We start from the raw sequence: 18569 nt of genomic DNA, 5'->3' as shown, positions 1-18569 counted from the left end.
CCTGTAATCCATGTCAGAGTTCGGTGGGTTATAGAAACACGAAAATACCCAGCATGCTTCCTCCGAAAGCGGTGTATGGCTGCCTAAATGGGGGGGTAAAAACGGTCATACACGTAAAAGCCGTGGGAGTTTCAGCCCATGAACAAACAAACATACCATACATGCACACAGTTATTGATGTCATTACATTCATTCATAAGGGATTGGATTTTAGATTTTTACTTTATTTAACCTTTTTATAGTCAATAGTCATGCTGTTTGTTACTACTGGTTAGGGAAAAAAACAAAACAGACCTACAGTGTAAAAACATTCATCTTCATAAAACTGAATCCGATTTACTTAAACATCTTTAAGGGTCTTTCCTGGCAAAATTGTATAGGCATAGATAAAAATGTCTACCAAAATACCCGTGTGACTTGGAATACTAGGCTGTGAAAAGTAGGATATGCGCCGAAATGGCTGCGATCTGCTGGCCGATGTGAATGCGTGATGTATTGTGTACAACAACAAAATTCCATCTCACACGGCATAAATAAATCCCTGTGCCTTGAATATGTGCACAATATAAATTGCATAAAATTAAAATAAAAAAATAAAAAAATAAATCCCTGCGCTTAGAACTGTACCCACGGAATACGCGCGATATAAGCCTCATATTGATTGGTTGATTGAAACATCTGTTCTTGTTCATTTCAGCAACACAACTCCTATGACTCCAAAGTGGCTGACGTCAGCAAGCAGCTTCGAGGGACGTGCCTGGGCCAGGATCGCTTCAAGCGTTTCTACTGGATGCTGCCGTGGTCCGGTGGCGTCTTTGTCGAGGGGATTGAATCCGGAGAGACGGAGGCTCTTCCCTTCGAAGAAGAACTTCTGGCCAAGCAAAAAGTCAAACAGGAGGAGGAGGAGAAGAACAATGAGAAAGAGCGTGAAGAAAATGCTCCTTTGAAGGAAGAGAAAATGGAGGAAGAGGGGGTGAAGGAAGTAACAAAAGTGGAAGAGGGTTGTGGGAAAACGGACGGGTCTACGAATGAACAGGACAAATCCGTGAAGACGGAACCCATCGCCGATGATTCTGGCATAGTCAAAGACAAAGATTCTGAGAAAAAGGCGATAAACGCAGAAAGCCAAGAATCAGACGTGGTCGCCTCAGCGAAAAGTCAAACTGAGAAGGATGTAAGGGTGAACAGTGAAAAGACGTCCGACGTGGTTTCAAACGGTTGTGATTCTGTTCATGAAGGAAGTGGCAATAGTGTGAGCACAAACTCTCAGACAAACTCTTCTGTTGCCCCCACCCCCACCTCCGCCTCCTTATCTCCAGCAGCACAGAATGGTGCCACAGTCTCTGCCGTGGAAGAATCTGTTCATACCTCAGCGGTGGGTAAAACGGACTCAACATTCTCTGCAGCAGATCTTGTGAAGATTTCCACTACGTCTCATTCTGTTGCAACCCCCCACGAGTCCATTTTGAGCAAGATGAGTGACTTGCTGAAACTGCCTACATTCAGCACTCCTGAATCGTGTGTGAAATCAAACAGCTGTGAACAAAAGGTGGACGAGTGTGTGGAAAGGAATGCAGCTGAAGTTTCTGTTAGTGCCGTTTCATCATCATCGCCATCTGTCTCATCGTCACAGTCATTGCTATCATCGTCAGTGACGTTATCATTGACAATGTCATCACTCAACACATTAACGTCTCCGATCACCACCACAGTGACTGCAGTCTCATCCACACCATCATTCCCATCTCCTTTGTCATTAGCCTCATTGTCTTCATCCTCTGCATCGTCAACATTATCATCTTTAGCAGCTGCTGCAGCAACGTCAGAAGTGGGGGCAGCAAATCTCACCACCCCAACCACCCCCAAGGTGGCGCAGACTTTTTCCTCAAATTCACAAACCATTCTGTCCTCTACGCCGGTGAATGCCTCAACATCTGTCGACATGATGAATGCCGCGTCGGCGGTGAATTCCATGTCCCCTGTGACCTCTGTGTCGGTGATGTCACCGCTGAAAACGTCATCATGTAAGTCGTTGTTGACTGTGTCACTGCTGAGTCCAGAATTTTCCACGTCAGTCCTGGCGGCAAAATGTGGCTCTGGACTCTCTCCCAATTCATCCACACCAAAACCAAGGGCAGTTTCTCCAAGGAAAATGGTGCCGTCGACAGCCGCTTCTTTGTTGTCATCAGCAGCTTTGTCAGTGTCGGCAGAGACACCGAAAGCTGTGACAGCATCCCCGTCTTTCAGCTCCACCCCTGTGTCGGCGGAGAACGGACCGCTGTTGCAGTTGTCGTCCACTCCGACGGCTTCGTCGATTTCGTTGTCTTTGCTAGCAGCACAACAGACTTTGCCTCTGCTGAACAGCACACCAGTCTCGTTGACGAACCCATCTGTCTCATTGTCATCGTCTCCGCTGAAGGACAAAAAGTCCAACTTTATCAGCATAGACGCTTTGCTGAAAAAAGAGCCTGAGGGTGAAAGGTCTGCGTCAACGACAGCAACAACCTCCTCCACCTGCACCACCTCTTCTACCAGCACCAACAGCAGCAGCGCCAACAACCACTTTCTGCCTCCCAACCTCTTCCCTCCCTCGCCGCTCATCAGCGAACATTTCCTCAAAAGCTACGTGGACATTTTGGACCAGAAGCCCTGGTTCAGCATCCTGCCCAGGATAGCGTGCGATGACAAAGGCTCGACCTTGCCCAAGGTCGTCACCAGTAGTTCGACGACCACGGTGCCGGGGATAGGTGTGGTGTCCTCGGAGAACATCGCTTCTGCTTCACTGTCCTTGCTGTCGCTGCTGCCCATGCAGCAACAGGCTTTGCAGCAGCAGCAACAGCAACAACAGCAGCAACAAGCACAGCAAAAGACGACCTCCACAGCTACACAAGCTGAATCCTCCTCCTCCTTGTCCGCCTCGGAATCTCAGACCAAAGCGTTTCTTGAGCTGACATCGGCATTCCAAGCTCACCTCTCACAGTCCAGACTCAGTGATGTTTCCATGGCCGTTTCCACGGCGACCAACACGTCAGACTTGTCTTTGTGTGGGGACTCTTTCAAAGTGCCAGCGCCCCCATCAGACTCTTTTCTGTGGTCAGAACAGCTCCTGGATTTTGACCCGGCGTCAGAGCTGATGAAGATACAGGGAGAACGGCTTCCCATCCCCATCGGTAAGTCGTCGTGACTGAATGCACACTGACTGTTTGTGATGTGGGTTAACATAGTTTTTGAACGGTAGTTTTCATGGGCGTGGAACAACTCAGGCCTGATGGTGAATTTTCTTTTGAGATAAGAAATCAGTTTTTATTTTCAGCAGACTATCACAGCAAGCAAGAAATTATTAAAGCTTTGTTCGACTACATCTTGCTCTGTCTTTCAAGAGGCAATTTTAGGGGGAGAAACTTCACATAATTATGAGCTAGTAGGCTTATTTAGTACAGGATTTTTTCAACCAACCACATTCGTTCCGTGCCATATAAGGAAGTGCTACATCACAAATGTTGCGTACACGTCATTTCCGTCATGTTACAGGGGTTCCGGACCCCCCCCCCCCCCCCCCCCCCACCCTTGCTGTCAAAAAAAGCAACAAAAAAACCACAAATTCAGTCTGTGGGAAAAAAAACTAAAAACATCATCTGTCTGTGAATTGTTGTTGTTGTCGGGAGCAGATATCAAAGAAGATAAATTGCCATTATTTAATACTAACTTTAAAAGAAATAATGAGTGGCTGCTGACACCAGTTTATCATGTTTAAAATCAATGATAAGCCACAAATTGTTAATAGAATAGCTAAAATTCTTCAGCCAGACCCCCCAACCTCTGGACCTTAGGTTGTAACCCCCCTCTAGCTCTCTTGCTCCGCCCCTGAATACTATGGTGGTTTGTTTTTTTTAAATAAAGTAAACTTGTCTTTCTTAACTTGCATATATATATCAGGTGTGTTGTGTGTGTGTGTGTGTGTGTGTGTGTGTGTGTGTGTGTGTGTGTGTGTGTGTGTGTGTGTGTGTGATCGAGCTTCTGTGTGTGTAGTACAATACTGTTAAACATGGTTATCAATTTTGTACTTGTTTTGCATGGTACATGTAGCGCGCGAATAAACGTGTCGTTTAATCGTTTTCGAGCTGGTTTATGGTTGATAAAAAAGATTACTCAAAGATGCCTCAAATTACGGAAAAATACTAGTTGCATTCCTGATTTTCATTTGGGGGGGTAAACAGGTCTGTGATTGAATGATTAGTTAAGTATCAACTTGAATGTTTGTACAGGCAAGCAGCGTGGTTGGTGGAAGATCCTGGATGCAGAGCACGTACGACAGCTGTACAACAACTTGCTGAACCGCGGCGTAAGGGAGAAGAACATGTCCTACACTCTGCGCAAATACATGGACTTCATCTGTGCTTCTCTCTGCACTGTCGATACGGGTGAGTCTGATGATTACAGTGGAACCCTCCTTTTAAGGCAATGAGCGGCAGTAAAATTAAACTTGGAGAATACATGGAATTACCTAGTTTTCTGGGTAGTTATTGAAGAGACTTGTTAATCCTTATTACAAAAATTAATTTAAATTCAACTGTAGTCTTTAGTCAAAATATCGTTCTATATGATTGCAGATAAAAGTCATGTGTATCCTTGTGCCAAATATTAAGCATTTCTGATGTATGATGTTGCTGTAAAACCGTTTCCTAGAAATCCAATATGGCGCTGTGTATAGCAACGGCAATCTATGTCCTTTAGTTTTCACAATTTTTTCCTTTCTTTATATAAGTCACTTCAATAACTACCCAGAAAACTAAGTTACTCCATGTATTTTACATGTTTTATTTTGGTCATTCTAGTGCCGCTTATTGCATTAAGGCCTAAAAAAATCTGAGAAAATTGGGTCTTAAAAAGGAGGGAGTCTTAAAATGGGGGTAATTATACAGAGGGTATGAACAGAAAGTCTGAGAAAACAAGGTCTTAAAAAGGAGGGAGTCTTAAAATGGGGGTAATTATACAGAGGCAATGAACAGAAAGTCTGAGAAAACAAGGTCTTAAAAAGGAGGGAGTCTTAAAATGGGGGTAATTATACAGAGGCAATGAACAGAAAGTCTGAGAGAACAAGGTCTTAAAAAGGAGGGAGTCTTAAAATGGGGGCAATTATACAGAGGCAATGAACAGAAAGTCTGAGAAAACAAGGTCTTAAAAAGGAGGGAGTCTTAAATTGGGGGTTCCACTGTACTAGTCACAGTTTGTGTACAGGCACTATTAGAACTGTTGGTTAGGCTATGGAACATCTGTGTTTACTTCTGTTCAAAATGCTGTTCATAATCGGAAAAAAATGGACTGCTAACGTTCTCTTCTCCTTTGCCTTCTTCTGCGTTCATGGGCTGAAACTCACTAACTCGTGTTTTGCACAAGCATATATTTGCATGTGTGACCATTTTCCCCCAGCTATTTAGGCAGCCATACTCCGTTTTAAGGGGAGCTAACATTCTAAAATCTAGAGTCAAAAAAAAAAAAAAGGTTAGTTCAGGGAATGTTCAATAAACTAACTTTTGTTTTTATGATACTTTTGATACCTATTTTTTAAAGATTTTGGATGTTTGAATCATTTATTGGCTTTCTCTCTACAGGCAAAGCAATCAAACAAGAAAAGGAAGAGAAACCCATCATTGTCCTCCAACCCTCAGAGCAGGAACAGACAAAAGACACAACCAATGACTCCACATCAGATAACAACACCAGCACCACCAGCATAAACGAGGAAACGGAAAACTCCAACTTTCCGCTCAAACAGGAGATCAAAAAGGAACCGGAAGACATCGCAGACGAAAAGGACCACAATGCCCATGAAAAGATGGAGGTTGAGGCAGAAGATGATGCAGATGATGCAATCCCGAAAGAGCGGGAAGATAGTTGGAGTGTACGAGTTGAGTTTGAGGTGGAGCTGGCCTGTCTTGAAGATGTGGAGGCGCTGGAAGACAGGATTTTCAACGCAAGCCTGCAAGTCAAAGTGAGTGGACTGCTTTGTGGTGGTCAGGGGTGGGATGAAGGGGGTGTGGGGAGAAGGTGGATAGGTTGTGTGTGTGGATAGATTGTGTGTGTGTGTGTGTGGATAGGTTGTGTGTGTGTGTGTGGATAGGTTGTGTGTGTGTGTGTGTGGATAGGTTGTGTGTGTGTGTGGATAGGTTGTGTGTGTGTGTGTGTGTGTGTGGATAGGTTGTGTGTGTGTGTGTGTGTGTGGATAGGTTGTGTGTGTGTGTGTGCACCCGTACGAAACGTTCTTATAAGAAATTGGACCCAATTTCATATAAGATTCTTATAAGAGTCTTGTATGACAATTTCATATATGTGGCTTATAGGTATTTTAAATGCAAATGAGGTAAATTCTTATAAGAAACTTATATGAATCATATATGAACCTATAACCTGAGCTCATATAGGTCTCTTATATGAATCTTATATTCTCTTATAAGAAAGCTATAGGTCTCTTATATGAAATGTTCATATATGAGACTTATAAGAATCTTATATGAAACCTACATCTCCCTTATAGGATTCTTATATGTCTCATATATGATATTTATATGTCTCATACTAGACACACGACCTTGACCTACATTTGTGTTTACAAGGGAAATAACACCTGCTTAACCCAATTTAACTGTCTTGACTTTGAATTATAATGAATCCAACTGCAAAATACCTTTTGGTTCAGTATACATATCTTTACTGAAGTTGTGTTTATTTTGAGGGCAAAAACAAACAGATCTCTAAATCACTGGTCACAAGAAGAGGAGTAAGACATGCATTGTCCTCTTCAAATCCAATACTTTGAAACTTGAAATTATGAACAAGAAACAACAAACAAGTTACAGCCACAAATAATTTTCTTGAATATGCACAGCTGTCACAGTTTCTTGTTGCTTGAACCAAAGTAGTGCTGGTAAACATGATTTGATCACCTGATGCAGAACCAGAACTGTAAAGTAAAACAAATAATGGAGGGAAATTCTGGATTTTGAATAAAAACACAAACCTGTCAGTGTCAAGCTGTTGGGTTGGTTGGGCTGCCAGCCACCCACAAACATCAGCATGACATAAACATTCTCTTCACATATTCATACATCAAGTCCAATTATTTCTGTAAGAACTTTGCATTTTAGTCCTGCTCTTTCACTGATTTTCTGCTAAACATCCTCACAGAGCTGCTGTCACAAAGATGGCCGTTCAGTCAGGGGGAGATAATGCTCAAGGCAAACCATCCACTTCCTGTTCATATATGAAACATATATGAAAGCCAGTATTGCCAGTAATTCAGCATTGTCCAATATTTTTTCCAAGTCCTGAATTCTCCTATGCAGAAACTAAGTGATGATTCATATAAGAGTCATATAAGATTCATATAAGAAACATATAAGAGAACTATAGGTTTCTGGAAGTGCAGGTTCTCATATATGATTCATATATGATTCTTATATGAATTGGGGTCTTTTTCATATAAGAGACTTATAAGAAACCTATTCCTACAACTGACATACATAGCTTTTTACTTGTCATATATGAAACTTATATGTTTCTTATAAGAAACTTATAGGTTTCTTATATGTCTCTTATATGTTCATATATGTTCATTTCGTACGGGCTGAGATAGGTTGTGTGTGTGTGTGTGGATAGGTTGTGTGTGTGTGTGTGTGTGTGTGTGTGTGTGTGTGTGTGTGTGTGTGTGTGTGTAGCTGGCATGTCTGGAGGATTAGGGACGTTAAACCCTAATAGTCAGTCAGGATGTGGAAGCCCTGGTAGGCAGGATTTTTAAAGCCACCCTGCTTTGTGGTGGTGAGGAGTGGGAAGATTAAGGCAGTGTGTGTGTGGGGTGTGTGATGATTATGTGTGTTTGTGTGGAGCTGGTGTCTTTCTTGAGTATGTTGAAGTACCAAAGTCAAGATTTGTAATGCCAGCCTGGAAGATAACGTAAGTTGACTGCTTTGTGGTGGGGATGGAGACGAGGGTGCCGAGGGAAAAGGAGGGGGGAGGGGGGGGGGAGGATAGGTGTGTGTATTTCTATGTGTAACTAGTGTGCATTGAGGATGTGCAGGTGCTAGACTAAGAAAAGGTAAAGTGTGTGTTTGTTCGTGTCCACATGTTAAAATCACATGTGCGGGTTGATATCATATGTATTTCTGTGTTGAGAAGGAAAGATAAATCGTATGCACGGCTGAATTTGTTATCTTCGCATCACATTTTTCAAGCTAATGAATTACTCAGTGTGTGCATTCATGCGTTAGTTTATGTCTGTCTGTCAGTTTGTCTGTTTTTCGTAATAATTCCACATTCCAATAATGTAAACCAAATCTCACTGCGGACTCAGCAGGTGTGGAAGCTACCCCAGCGAGCCAGTGAGGATTCGGAGGTCCGGATGGTGGATCGCTCCGTGACCGATCCTCAGCCGCCCAATTTCTACCCCATGGAGCTGGCACGTCAACGTCTGCAGATGCTGGAGAGCAACATTGAGAGACGCTACCTCAAACCTCCGCTCATTCGCAAGTATGTGTGACAGTCATTGTCCATAGAGTTGAACTTCAGTTACATGAATTTCAGTTACAGGAGGTACCGAGTCGTCGTCGTCTTTGCATGGGTGCAACTCTGCCGGCTACACGCCGGCAGCCGGTTTTTGGTTTCATCGGCTGCCGATGTTTTTGTTCCAGGAGAGGGTTTTTTTGGCATTTTAAATACTAAAAAAGCTGGACCCCAACTTTTGCCGGTTTTTGGAATTTTCCAGGTTGCACCCATGTCTTTGTCAGTAACCAGTAACAGAGCTCCAGGCCAGCTATTATTGAAACCTGTATTTTTTTTACTGGAACGAACCCCAGCAAAACTTGATCACTCTGTCATGCCAAACAGTCAGAACACAAGAAATGGTGCAGAACAAAATGTAAGCTGGTAGGTTTGACTTGTTAGCGATTTGGTTTCTGGTATTGTTGGATTTTTAATATATAATAATATATTTTAAAATACTTGAACAAAAATGAAATCTATTTGTAAGAATGTCAACAACGCAAATTCTCTGCTGCAATTGACAGAATATATTGCACAATAGTACAATGGTACTCCTTTTTTCAGACCGCTGAATTTAAGACTTTCCCAATATTAAGACCTGTCATTTTTTTCTAGATGCTCTGGTCATTTCATCTTCTTCTTCTTCTTCTGCGTTCGTGGGCTGAAACTCCCACGTACACTCGTGTTTTTTGCACGAGTGGAATTTTACGTGTATGACCGGTTTTTACCCCGCCATTTAGGCAGCCATACGCCGTTTTCGGGGGAAGCATGCTGGGTATTTTCGTGTTTCTATAACCCACCGAACTCTGACATGGATTACAGGATCTTTTTCGTGCGCACTTGGTCTTGTGCTTGCGTGTACACACGGGGGGTGTTCGGACACCGAGGAGAGTCTGCACACAAAGTTGACTCTGAGAAATAAATCTCTCGCCGAACGTGGGGACGAACTCACGCTGACAGCGGCCAACTGGATACAAATCCAGCGCGCTACCGACTGAGCTACATCCCCGCCCCTGTCATTTCATCTGTAAATTGACTCCCTCATTCTTTAAAGACCTAATTTTCTCAGATATATTTAAGGTCTCTAAACTCCCCGCGGGTTAGGGGGAAGAATTTACCCGATGCTCCCCAGCATGTCGTAAGAGGCGACTAACGGATTTTGTTTCTCCTTTTACACTTGTCAAGTGTTTCTTGTATAGAATATAGTCAATTTTTGTAAAGATTTTAGTCAAGCATTATGTAAGAAATGTTAAGTCCTTTGTACTGGAAACTTGCATTCTCCCAGTAAGGTAATACATTGTACTATGTTGCAAGCCCCTGGAGCAAATTTTTGATTAGTGGTTTTGTGAACAAGAAACAATTGACAAGTGGCTCTATCCCATCTCCCCCCTTTCCCCGTCCGCGTCGCGATATAACCTTGAATGGTTGAAAACGAGGTTAAACACCAAATAAAGAAAGAAAGAAAGACAAGTGGCTCTATCCCATCTCCCCCCTTTCCCCGTCACGATATAACCTTGAATGGTTGAAAACGACGTTAAACACCAAATAAAGAAGGAAAGAAAAACAAGTGGCTCTATCCCATCTCCCCCTTTTCCCCATCGCGATATAACCTTGAATGGTTGAAAACGACGTTAAACACCAAAGAAAAAAAGAAAGAAAGACAAGTGGCTCTATCCCATCTCCCCCCTTTCCCCGTCGCGATTTAACCTTGAATGGTTGAAAACGACGTTAAACACCAAATAAAGAAAGAAAGAAAGACAAGTGGCTCTATCCCATCTCCCCCCTTTCCCCGTCGCGATATAACCTTGAATGGTTGAAAACGACGTTAAACACCAAATAAAGAAAGAAAGAAAGACAAGTGGCTCTATCCCATCTCCCCCCTTTCCCCGTCGCGATTTAACCTTGAATGGTTGAAAACGACGTTAAACACCAAATAAAGAAAGAAAGAAAGAAAGACAAGTGGCTCTATCCCATCTCCCCCCTTTCTCCGTCGCGATATAACCTTGAATGGTTGAAAACGACGTTAAACACCAAATAAAGAAAGAAAGAAAGAAAGACAAGTGGCTCTATCCCATCTCCCCCCTTTCCCCGTCGCGATATAACCTTGAATGGTTGAAAACGACGTTAAACACCAAATAAAGAAAGAAAGACAAGTGGCTCTATCCCATCTCCCCCCTTTCCCCGTCGCGATATAACCTTGAATGGTTGAAAACGACGTTAAACACCAAATAAAGAAGGAAAGAAAGAAAGACAAGTGGCTCTATCCCATCTCCCCCCTTTCCCCGTCGCGATATAACCTTCATGGTTGAAAACGACGTTAAACACCAAATAAAGAAATAAAGACAAGTGGCTCTATCCCATCTCCCCCCATTTCCCTGTCGCGATATAACCTTCGTGGTTGAAAACGACATTAAACACCAAATAAAGAAGGAAAGAAAGAAAGACAAGTGGCTCTATCCCATCTCCCCCCTTTCCCCGTCGCGATATAACCTTGAATGGTTGAAAACGACGTTAAACACCAAATAAAGAAAGAAAGAAAGACAAGTGGCTCTATCCCATCTCCCCCCTTTCCCCGTCGCGATATAACCTTGAATGGTTGAAAACGACGTTAAACACCAAATAAAGAAAGAAAGAAAAACAAGTGGCTCTATCCCATCTCCCCCCTTTCCCCGTCGCGATATAACCTTGAATGGTTGAAAACGACGTTAAACACCAAATAAAGAAAGAAAGAAAGACAAGTGGCTCTATCCCATCTCCCCCCTTTCCCCGTCGCGATATAACCTTGAATGGTTGAAAACGACGTTAAACACCAAATAAAGAAAGAAAGAAAAACAAGTGGCTCTATCCCATCTCCCCCCTTTCCCCGTCGCGATATAACCTTGAATGGTTGAAAACGACGTTAAACACCAAATAAAGAAAGAAAGAAAGACAAGTGGCTCTATCCCATCTCCCCCCTTTTCCCGTCGCGATATAACCTTGAATGGTTGAAAACGACGTTAAACACCAAATAAAGAAAGAAAGAAAAACAAGTGGCTCTATCCCATCTCCCCCCTTTCCCCGTCGCGATATAACCTTGAATGGTTGAAAACGACGTTAAACACCAAATAAAGAAAGAAAGAAAAACAAGTGGCTCTATCCCATCTCCCCCCTTTCCCCGTCGCGATATAACCTTGAATGGTTGAAAACGACGTTAAACACCAAATAAAGAAAGAAAGAAAGACAAGTGGCTCTATCCCATCTCCCCCCTTTCCCCGTCGCGATATAACCTTGAATGGTTGAAAACGACGTTAAACACCAAATAAAGAAAGAAAGAAAAACAAGTGGCTCTATCCCATCTCCCCCCTTTCCCCGTCGCGATATAACCTTGAATGGTTGAAAACGACGTTAAACACCAAATAAAGAAAGAAAGAAAAACAAGTGGCTCTATCCCATCTCCCCCCTTTCCCCGTCGCGATATAACCTTGAATGGTTGAAAACGACGTTAAACACCAAATAAAGAAAGAAAGAAAGGTCTCTAAGGGGGGGTTCCACTGTACTTGCAAATTGATTGGACAAGAGTTCATACTTGCATTACGTCTTTTCCAGTGTTCAACTCAACCTAGCCACCCTTGGGACAGAGAAACCCTCCGACTCCAGGCCCTCAGAGGGAGAAGGGGAGGGAGGCACCGGCAGTGATGAACACGTCGCTGAATATACAGAGGACGTGCCCCCAGGCTTGATGCTATGGCGACGGGCCGTGCAGAATGCTGTCACCCCGGCCCAGCTCAACCTGTGCACTCAGTTGCTAGGCAACTCCATCGCCTGGGAGAAGTCCATCATGAAAGTGGTGAGCTGAATGGGGAAGAATTTGTTCAGCATGATTTTTTGAAAAAGGAAGATGATTGTACTTTCGTAGTTACATTTTTTGAGTCACTTGAGAAAAAGTGACTCTATGTAATCGGTCAGTGTTAGTCTGTCCGGCCGGCCATCCGGCCGGCCGTCCGGCCGTCCGGCCGGCCGTCCGTAGACACCACCTTAACGTTGGACTTTTCTCGGAAACTATCAAAGCGATCGGGCTCATATTTTGTTTAGTCGTGACCTCCAATGACCTCTACACTTTAACGATGGTTTCGTTGACCTTTGACCTTTTTCAAGGTCACAGGTCAGCGTCAAAGGAAAAATTAGACATTTTATATCTTTTCTCGGAAACTATCAAAGCGATCGGGCTCATATTTTGTTTAGTCGTGACCTCCAATGACCTCTACACTTTAACGATGGTTTCGTTGACCTTTGACCTTTTTCAAGGTCACAGGTCAGCGTCAAAGGAAAAATTAGACATTTTATATCTTTGACAAAGTTCATCGGATGTGATTGAAACTTTGTAGGATTATTCTTTACATCAAAGTATTTACATCTGTAGCCTTTTACGAACGTTATCAGAAAAACAAGGGAGATAACTAGCCTTTTCTGTTCGGCAACACACAACTTAACGTTGGGCTTTTCTCGGAAACTATAAAAGTGACCGGGCTCAAATTTTATGTGAACGTGACTCATTGTGTTGTGAATAGCAATTTCTTCCTGTCCATCTGATGCCTCATATAATATTCAGAACTGCGAAAGTGACTCGATCGAGCGTTTGCTCTTCTTGTTTTTTTTAAAGATGCTTTATCATATAAGATTTTCTTTAAAAATTCTAGTCTTCATCTTTAGCAAATGGGAATTTGAGGAATTGAGGACACAAGGTTAGGTCATGGGTATCTTCTCTCCTGTCAGGAGAGATTAGTTTTGAAAAGACTGCAAGAGCTTACATGAATGCTTACGAATTAGGAAATTACTCAAGACTCAAGACTCAAAATGTTTACTGTCCTCATAAAAACAAGGAAAATTGCCTTACAGTGTCAGGCGATCACAGACATAAAAACATCACATGTATTAAGAATTAAACGATTGCACTTAAAACTAATAACTCTAGCCCGCTTCATATTTGCTGTAAACTTAGAATTAGAATTGCATTAAAACACATGTAAACATCCTGAGCGTCTCTCGCAGCACTTACACTTACAGACACACACAGACACACACAGACACACACACACACACACACACACACACACACACACACACACACACACACACACACACACACACACACACACACACACACACACACACACTCTCTCTCTCTCTCTCTCTCTCTCTCACTCGCCATCTCTCTCTATCTCAGTTTAACTAAAAACAATAAAATATATTCAGATTGAGTGGGTAATAATGGCACACAGGCATGATTTAAAAGGTCATGGATAGATAACACATGCGCGTGTATCAAGACCAAGAGCATTCTACAAACTCGTACGCACCCGCACACACACACGTACACAAACACATACATACACACAGTCACACGATCACAACACACAAGCACACACGCGCGCACACACACACACACACACACACACACACACACACACACACACACACACACACACACACACAGACGCTCACACAGACACAGGCATACACACACACACACACTCTCACCAGCGGATCAACATCCGCGCACCCACACATGCACCAAAGTGCCCATCGCTGCGGAGTTGGCGGCAAATCACACAGGCTGCTTCAGGTCGTGGCGTTGAGTAGCCTGACAGCAGAGGGCAAGTAGGAGTCCAGGAACCTGTTAGTGCGGCACTTGAAGGAGCGCAACCTCCTCGATGGTGATCGGGCTGGAGTCTGAGCAAAACATTGTATTAATGCCATTTTCATGTACAGACTTGTGAAGCACTCAACTGCCAAAGTGAAGAAAAGATTTCACATGTTCAAGTCATTAATCACTATGCTTTTATTGTGCAGACGTGTCAGATTTGTCTGAAAGACGACAACGAGGCAGAACTACTGTTGTGTGATGGCTGTGACAAGGGATACCACACCTACTGCTTCAAGGTATGCTTGTGTCTGTCTTTTTCTGTCTTTTTGCTTCAAGGTATGCTTGTGTCTCTGTCTTTTTCTGTTTTTCTGCTTCAAGGTATGCTTGTTTCTCTGTCTTTTTATGTCCGCCTGCCTTTGTCCTGCTGTTTGTGTTTTTGTCAATACAGTGGAACCCCCCTTTTAAGACCTCCAAAAGTCGGAGAAAATCAGGTCTTAAAAAAGAGGGAGTCTTAAAATGGGGGTAATTGTACAGAGGTTATGAACAGAAAGTCTGACAAAACAAGGTCTTAAAAAGGAGGGAGTCTTAAATTGGGGGGTCTTAAAAGGGGGGTTCCACTGTATGATGATCATGAATAAATGAGGCTATAGCATTGCTTTTAAAGCCTGTAAGAAAGGGAAAGAAGCACTTTGAACATGAGGCAAAAGTGCGAGAGTCACGCCAAACGAATGTTCTTGTGTTCTTGCATCGGAAAGAATGACAAGTGTCAACTGAACCTAGTGACTGTCATCCTCTTTATTATTCATTTTGATGCTTGGAATCTGGATTCTAATATCTCTCTCTCTCTCTCTCTCTCTCTCTCTCTCTCTCTCTCTCTCTCTCTCTCTCTCTCTCTCTAATTATATAATTGTGTGTCTATGCGTCCCAAGGACAGATTGTAAGAAAAGGTGTAGCCTTAAATCTAAATCCTTGTAAAATAAAGTTCAATTCAATTCTCTCTCTCGCCCTCCCTCCCTCCCCTTTGTGCAGTGTGTTCTGCCCAAACGTCTGCTTGTTTGTCTGTCATGAAAGTAACTCAGAATAACTCTAACCCTAATGTTTTTGCCTTTGTGCAGCCTAAAATGGAGAATATCCCTGATGGTGACTGGTACTGCTATGAATGTGTGTCTAAGGTAAGATTTTCATGAATTGTTCATTGCGATATTGCAAAATCAAACATGAGTAGCTTCAGATGTGACCTGTGTTGAATATCTTTGCAGTGTAACTGAACATTAAATAACATATTCTTACGTCATGTTATATATATGTGAGTTGAGTAAGTATATTAATTAAATGAAAATTTATTTTTGAAATTTTCGATTATGACTGATTGGTTGGGAGTGAGTTCATGCATGGGTGTGTGGCACAGAAGGGAGGGGAGGAGAGCATGTTATGGGAGGGGGGGGGGTTGTCTGACGGTTGCAGAGTGACAATTTTGTTCCTGTGCACTGTCCCTGAGGGAGGTAATGAAGAGAGAATAAAAGGTTGGTTTTTTTTTCATTGCCTGTGCCTGGAGTTGCATGTGTGTGTGTGTTTGTGCGTTTTAAATTGATAGAATGAGAGTCGAACAAGCACCACACTTTATAGGCTAGCACAATGTCAAGAAAGCAGAATCTTCTGAATAACATGTAATCAATTATCATGTGTGCTTTCAGGTGAGCGGCAAATCTCACTGCATCGTGTGCGGAGGTCAAGGGGGAAAGATCGTGGAGTGTGAGCGATGTCCTCGAGCTATTCACACCGACTGTCTGGATCCACCCTTGCCTAGGTGAGAGTTGTTGCATTTTCTAAGCATCTTTTTTTATTTTCCTCAGGTTTAACTGTTTTTGTTCCTTCTTAAATCCATTCTTAGAAAGTTTTGATAAGTTCAGCTGCTAAAAGTTGCTCTCCATTATACCGTTGGAAAGCCAGAACCTCTTATGAGTGATTGAGACTGTTTTTAATATGTGCATATGCAGCAATATGACTGTAATTACGTGATTGTCTTCAGTTATCACATTCTAATCTTAGAATTCTGACTGTAAAAACTCAAGTTAAGCATTGGGAACATTTCAACTGTGGAGGACATTGAACAGGTGTTGAAGAATGTTGTGTCTTTACAAAATTTAAGTTTCTCTCTTTCTTTTTGCAGAATGCCAAAGAAGTGGCAATGTGCCAGCTGCATTCAGACAAAGGTAAGTCTGTTTGTTTAAACAAAAAAATTTGACATTTTCGCAAGTGTGTTTGCAAGCTTTTCACTGCAAAATTTTTCTCATGACAAATATCAGAAATTTGTTAGCACTCTGTTAAAATGCATTCTGAAAACTTTGATGAAGATGAAGGAATGTATAATCCCTTTCATCAGTCTTTAGTTAATATTGTTTTAAACTTGGCAGGTTCAACTATTTTGTGCGGGAATACTGTCAGTTATATCGTTTTGTTAGTACTATTTTCTAGCAAAAAATCTAGATTCCATAGCTTCTTGGGGTTTTAGGGGGAATTTCTTTGTTTTTTTTATTTGTCATGATAGCTTGATTGTTACCTACTGACCATCTGTCTGTTTTGTACAGAACAAAAAGAACAGCAAGAGGAAGCGCAAAGAACCACAACCTACCCAAACCACACCGACCCCCTCTGGTGGCCACGAGAGAAAGAACAGCACCGCTAGTACCACCAAGGACCTAAGAGCCGCTACTGATCCCCCCACCACCTCCGACACCCCAGCCCCTCCACCGGAGAAGAAGAAAAAAGAATCCACCCCGAAAGTGAAGAAAGAGCAAACGCCCAAAGCGGATAACAAGAAAGAAGAGAAGAAAAAGGAGGAGAAGAAGAAGGAGGAGAAAAAGAAGGAGGAGAAAAAGAAGGAGGAAAAACCCAAGGAAAAACCCAAAGAAAAACCCAAGGAGAAGAAAGAGGAGAAAGAGAAGAAGCCGCGGGAGAGAAAGAGCAAGAAGAAGAAGGAAGAAGAAGCTGCCTTGCTGGATCCCACCAACAAAGCGCCTGACATGGTGACCTGCGGGTAAGTTAACCCATCAAACATTTTGAAGTCTCCAATGGGCGGTTCTGGTGAGGTTATGCCCCATCTTTCTTTCGGCTGGTAACTGGCGCCACCTCACGGCAGGATCACACGAGAAAGGAAAAAAAACTTGGATTGGTCCCAAATAGCATATCGGTTTGGTAACAGTTCGTGTGTAAGTCGTGCATTTTATACGGTAAACAGACAATGGTCGGTTCTGGTGAGGTTATGCCCCTTCTTTCTTTCGGCTGGTAACTGGCGCCACCTCGCGGCAAGATCACAGGAGTTGTCTCGCGTTATCACCCCAGAAGCGCTCATTCTAAGGAAGAGGGCGAACTATTTTCTGTTGGCTTCTGTCTTGTATGCCTGTCCATTAAGTCATTTGTTATGATTATTTGTAACTATAACAACTTTTACATAATATATACAGCAGAATTCGGTATTAAGAGGCATCATCATGGCAGGTATCCTACAGTGAAGGTCAAGCTTACTGGAAGAGCTTGAACGCTTTTCAAGTGTTCATTATCTTAAGAGTGTGTTTCTTCTTCTTTGTCACAGTGTGAAAATTGAGGTAAATGTACAGAAGGTATGCACAGAAAATCTGGGGGGATAATGCCATAAAAGGAAGGTTACCTTAAACCTTAAGGTTCTCTTAAAAAAAGGTGGGATGTATTTTCATGCACCTATCTCCTTCTTCGTTCATGGGCTGAAACTCCAACGTTCACTCATGTTTTTGCACGAGTGGATTTTTACGTGTATGACCGTTTTTACCCCGCCATTCAGGCAGCATACGCCGATTTCAGGGCAAGCATGCTGGGTATTTTCGTGTTTCCATAACCCACCGAACTCTGACATGGATTACAGGATCTTTTCCGTGCACACTTGATCTTGTGCTTCATGTACACACAAAGGGGGATAAGGCACTAGCAGGTCTGCACATAAGTTGACCTGGGAGATGGAATGCACCTATAACTCTGTTTTTGTGCTGGTTCAGGAAACTGCTGCTGGAGCTGGAGAAGTGCGAGCACGGCTGGCCGTTCCTGAGGCCTGTGAGCCTGAAGCAGTTCCCGTCCTACAAGAAGTACATCAAGCAGCCCATGGACTTTACCACCATCAAACACAAACTGCGCGACAATGCGTAAGTATGCTGCACATTCGTAATAAGGCTGTTCTGCTGTTCATTGCTCACTGAGACTCTGTGTGTGTGTGTGTGTGTGTGTGTGTGTGTGTGTGTGTGTGTGTGTGTGTGTGTGTGTGTGTGTGTGTGTGTGTGTGTGTGCGAGAGAGAGAGAGAGAGAAGAGAGAGAGAGAGAGCGCACATAAACACAGACACACATACACACACACACACACACACACACACACACACACACACAC

The 18569-nt window shown here is 42.9% G+C and overlaps 1 protein-coding gene across 6 annotated transcripts in view; it reads left to right on the top strand.

Moving 5' to 3' along the window:
• The window catches only part of LOC138947213 (bromodomain adjacent to zinc finger domain protein 2B-like), a 115973-nt gene that overhangs the window by 89640 nt on the left and 7764 nt on the right, over positions 1 to 18569 (top strand). For 4 of the 6 annotated variants that reach the window (XM_070318650.1, XM_070318649.1, XM_070318648.1 and 1 more), the window contains 11 exons: positions 698 to 3170; positions 4266 to 4421; positions 5613 to 5992; positions 8348 to 8523; positions 12121 to 12361; positions 14365 to 14454; positions 15274 to 15330; positions 15853 to 15965; positions 16329 to 16371; positions 16747 to 17195; positions 18187 to 18330. In XM_070318650.1, coding sequence (XP_070174751.1) covers positions 698 to 3170; positions 4266 to 4421; positions 5613 to 5992; positions 8348 to 8523; positions 12121 to 12361; positions 14365 to 14454; positions 15274 to 15330; positions 15853 to 15965; positions 16329 to 16371; positions 16747 to 17195; positions 18187 to 18330 — 4322 coding nt within the window. The remainder of the gene's footprint in view (positions 1 to 697; positions 3171 to 4265; positions 4422 to 5612; positions 5993 to 8347; positions 8524 to 12120; positions 12362 to 14364; positions 14455 to 15273; positions 15331 to 15852; positions 15966 to 16328; positions 16372 to 16746; positions 17196 to 18186; positions 18331 to 18569) is intronic. The other 2 variants (XM_070318651.1, XM_070318647.1) reach the window with 1 other exon arrangement.

The sequence above is a fragment of the Littorina saxatilis genome, linkage group LG14, assembly GCF_037325665.1.
Source record: "Littorina saxatilis isolate snail1 linkage group LG14, US_GU_Lsax_2.0, whole genome shotgun sequence".
NCBI classification, from domain to species: Eukaryota; Metazoa; Mollusca; class Gastropoda; order Littorinimorpha; family Littorinidae; genus Littorina; species Littorina saxatilis.
This window is presented reverse-complemented; position numbering and strand designations above follow the sequence as displayed.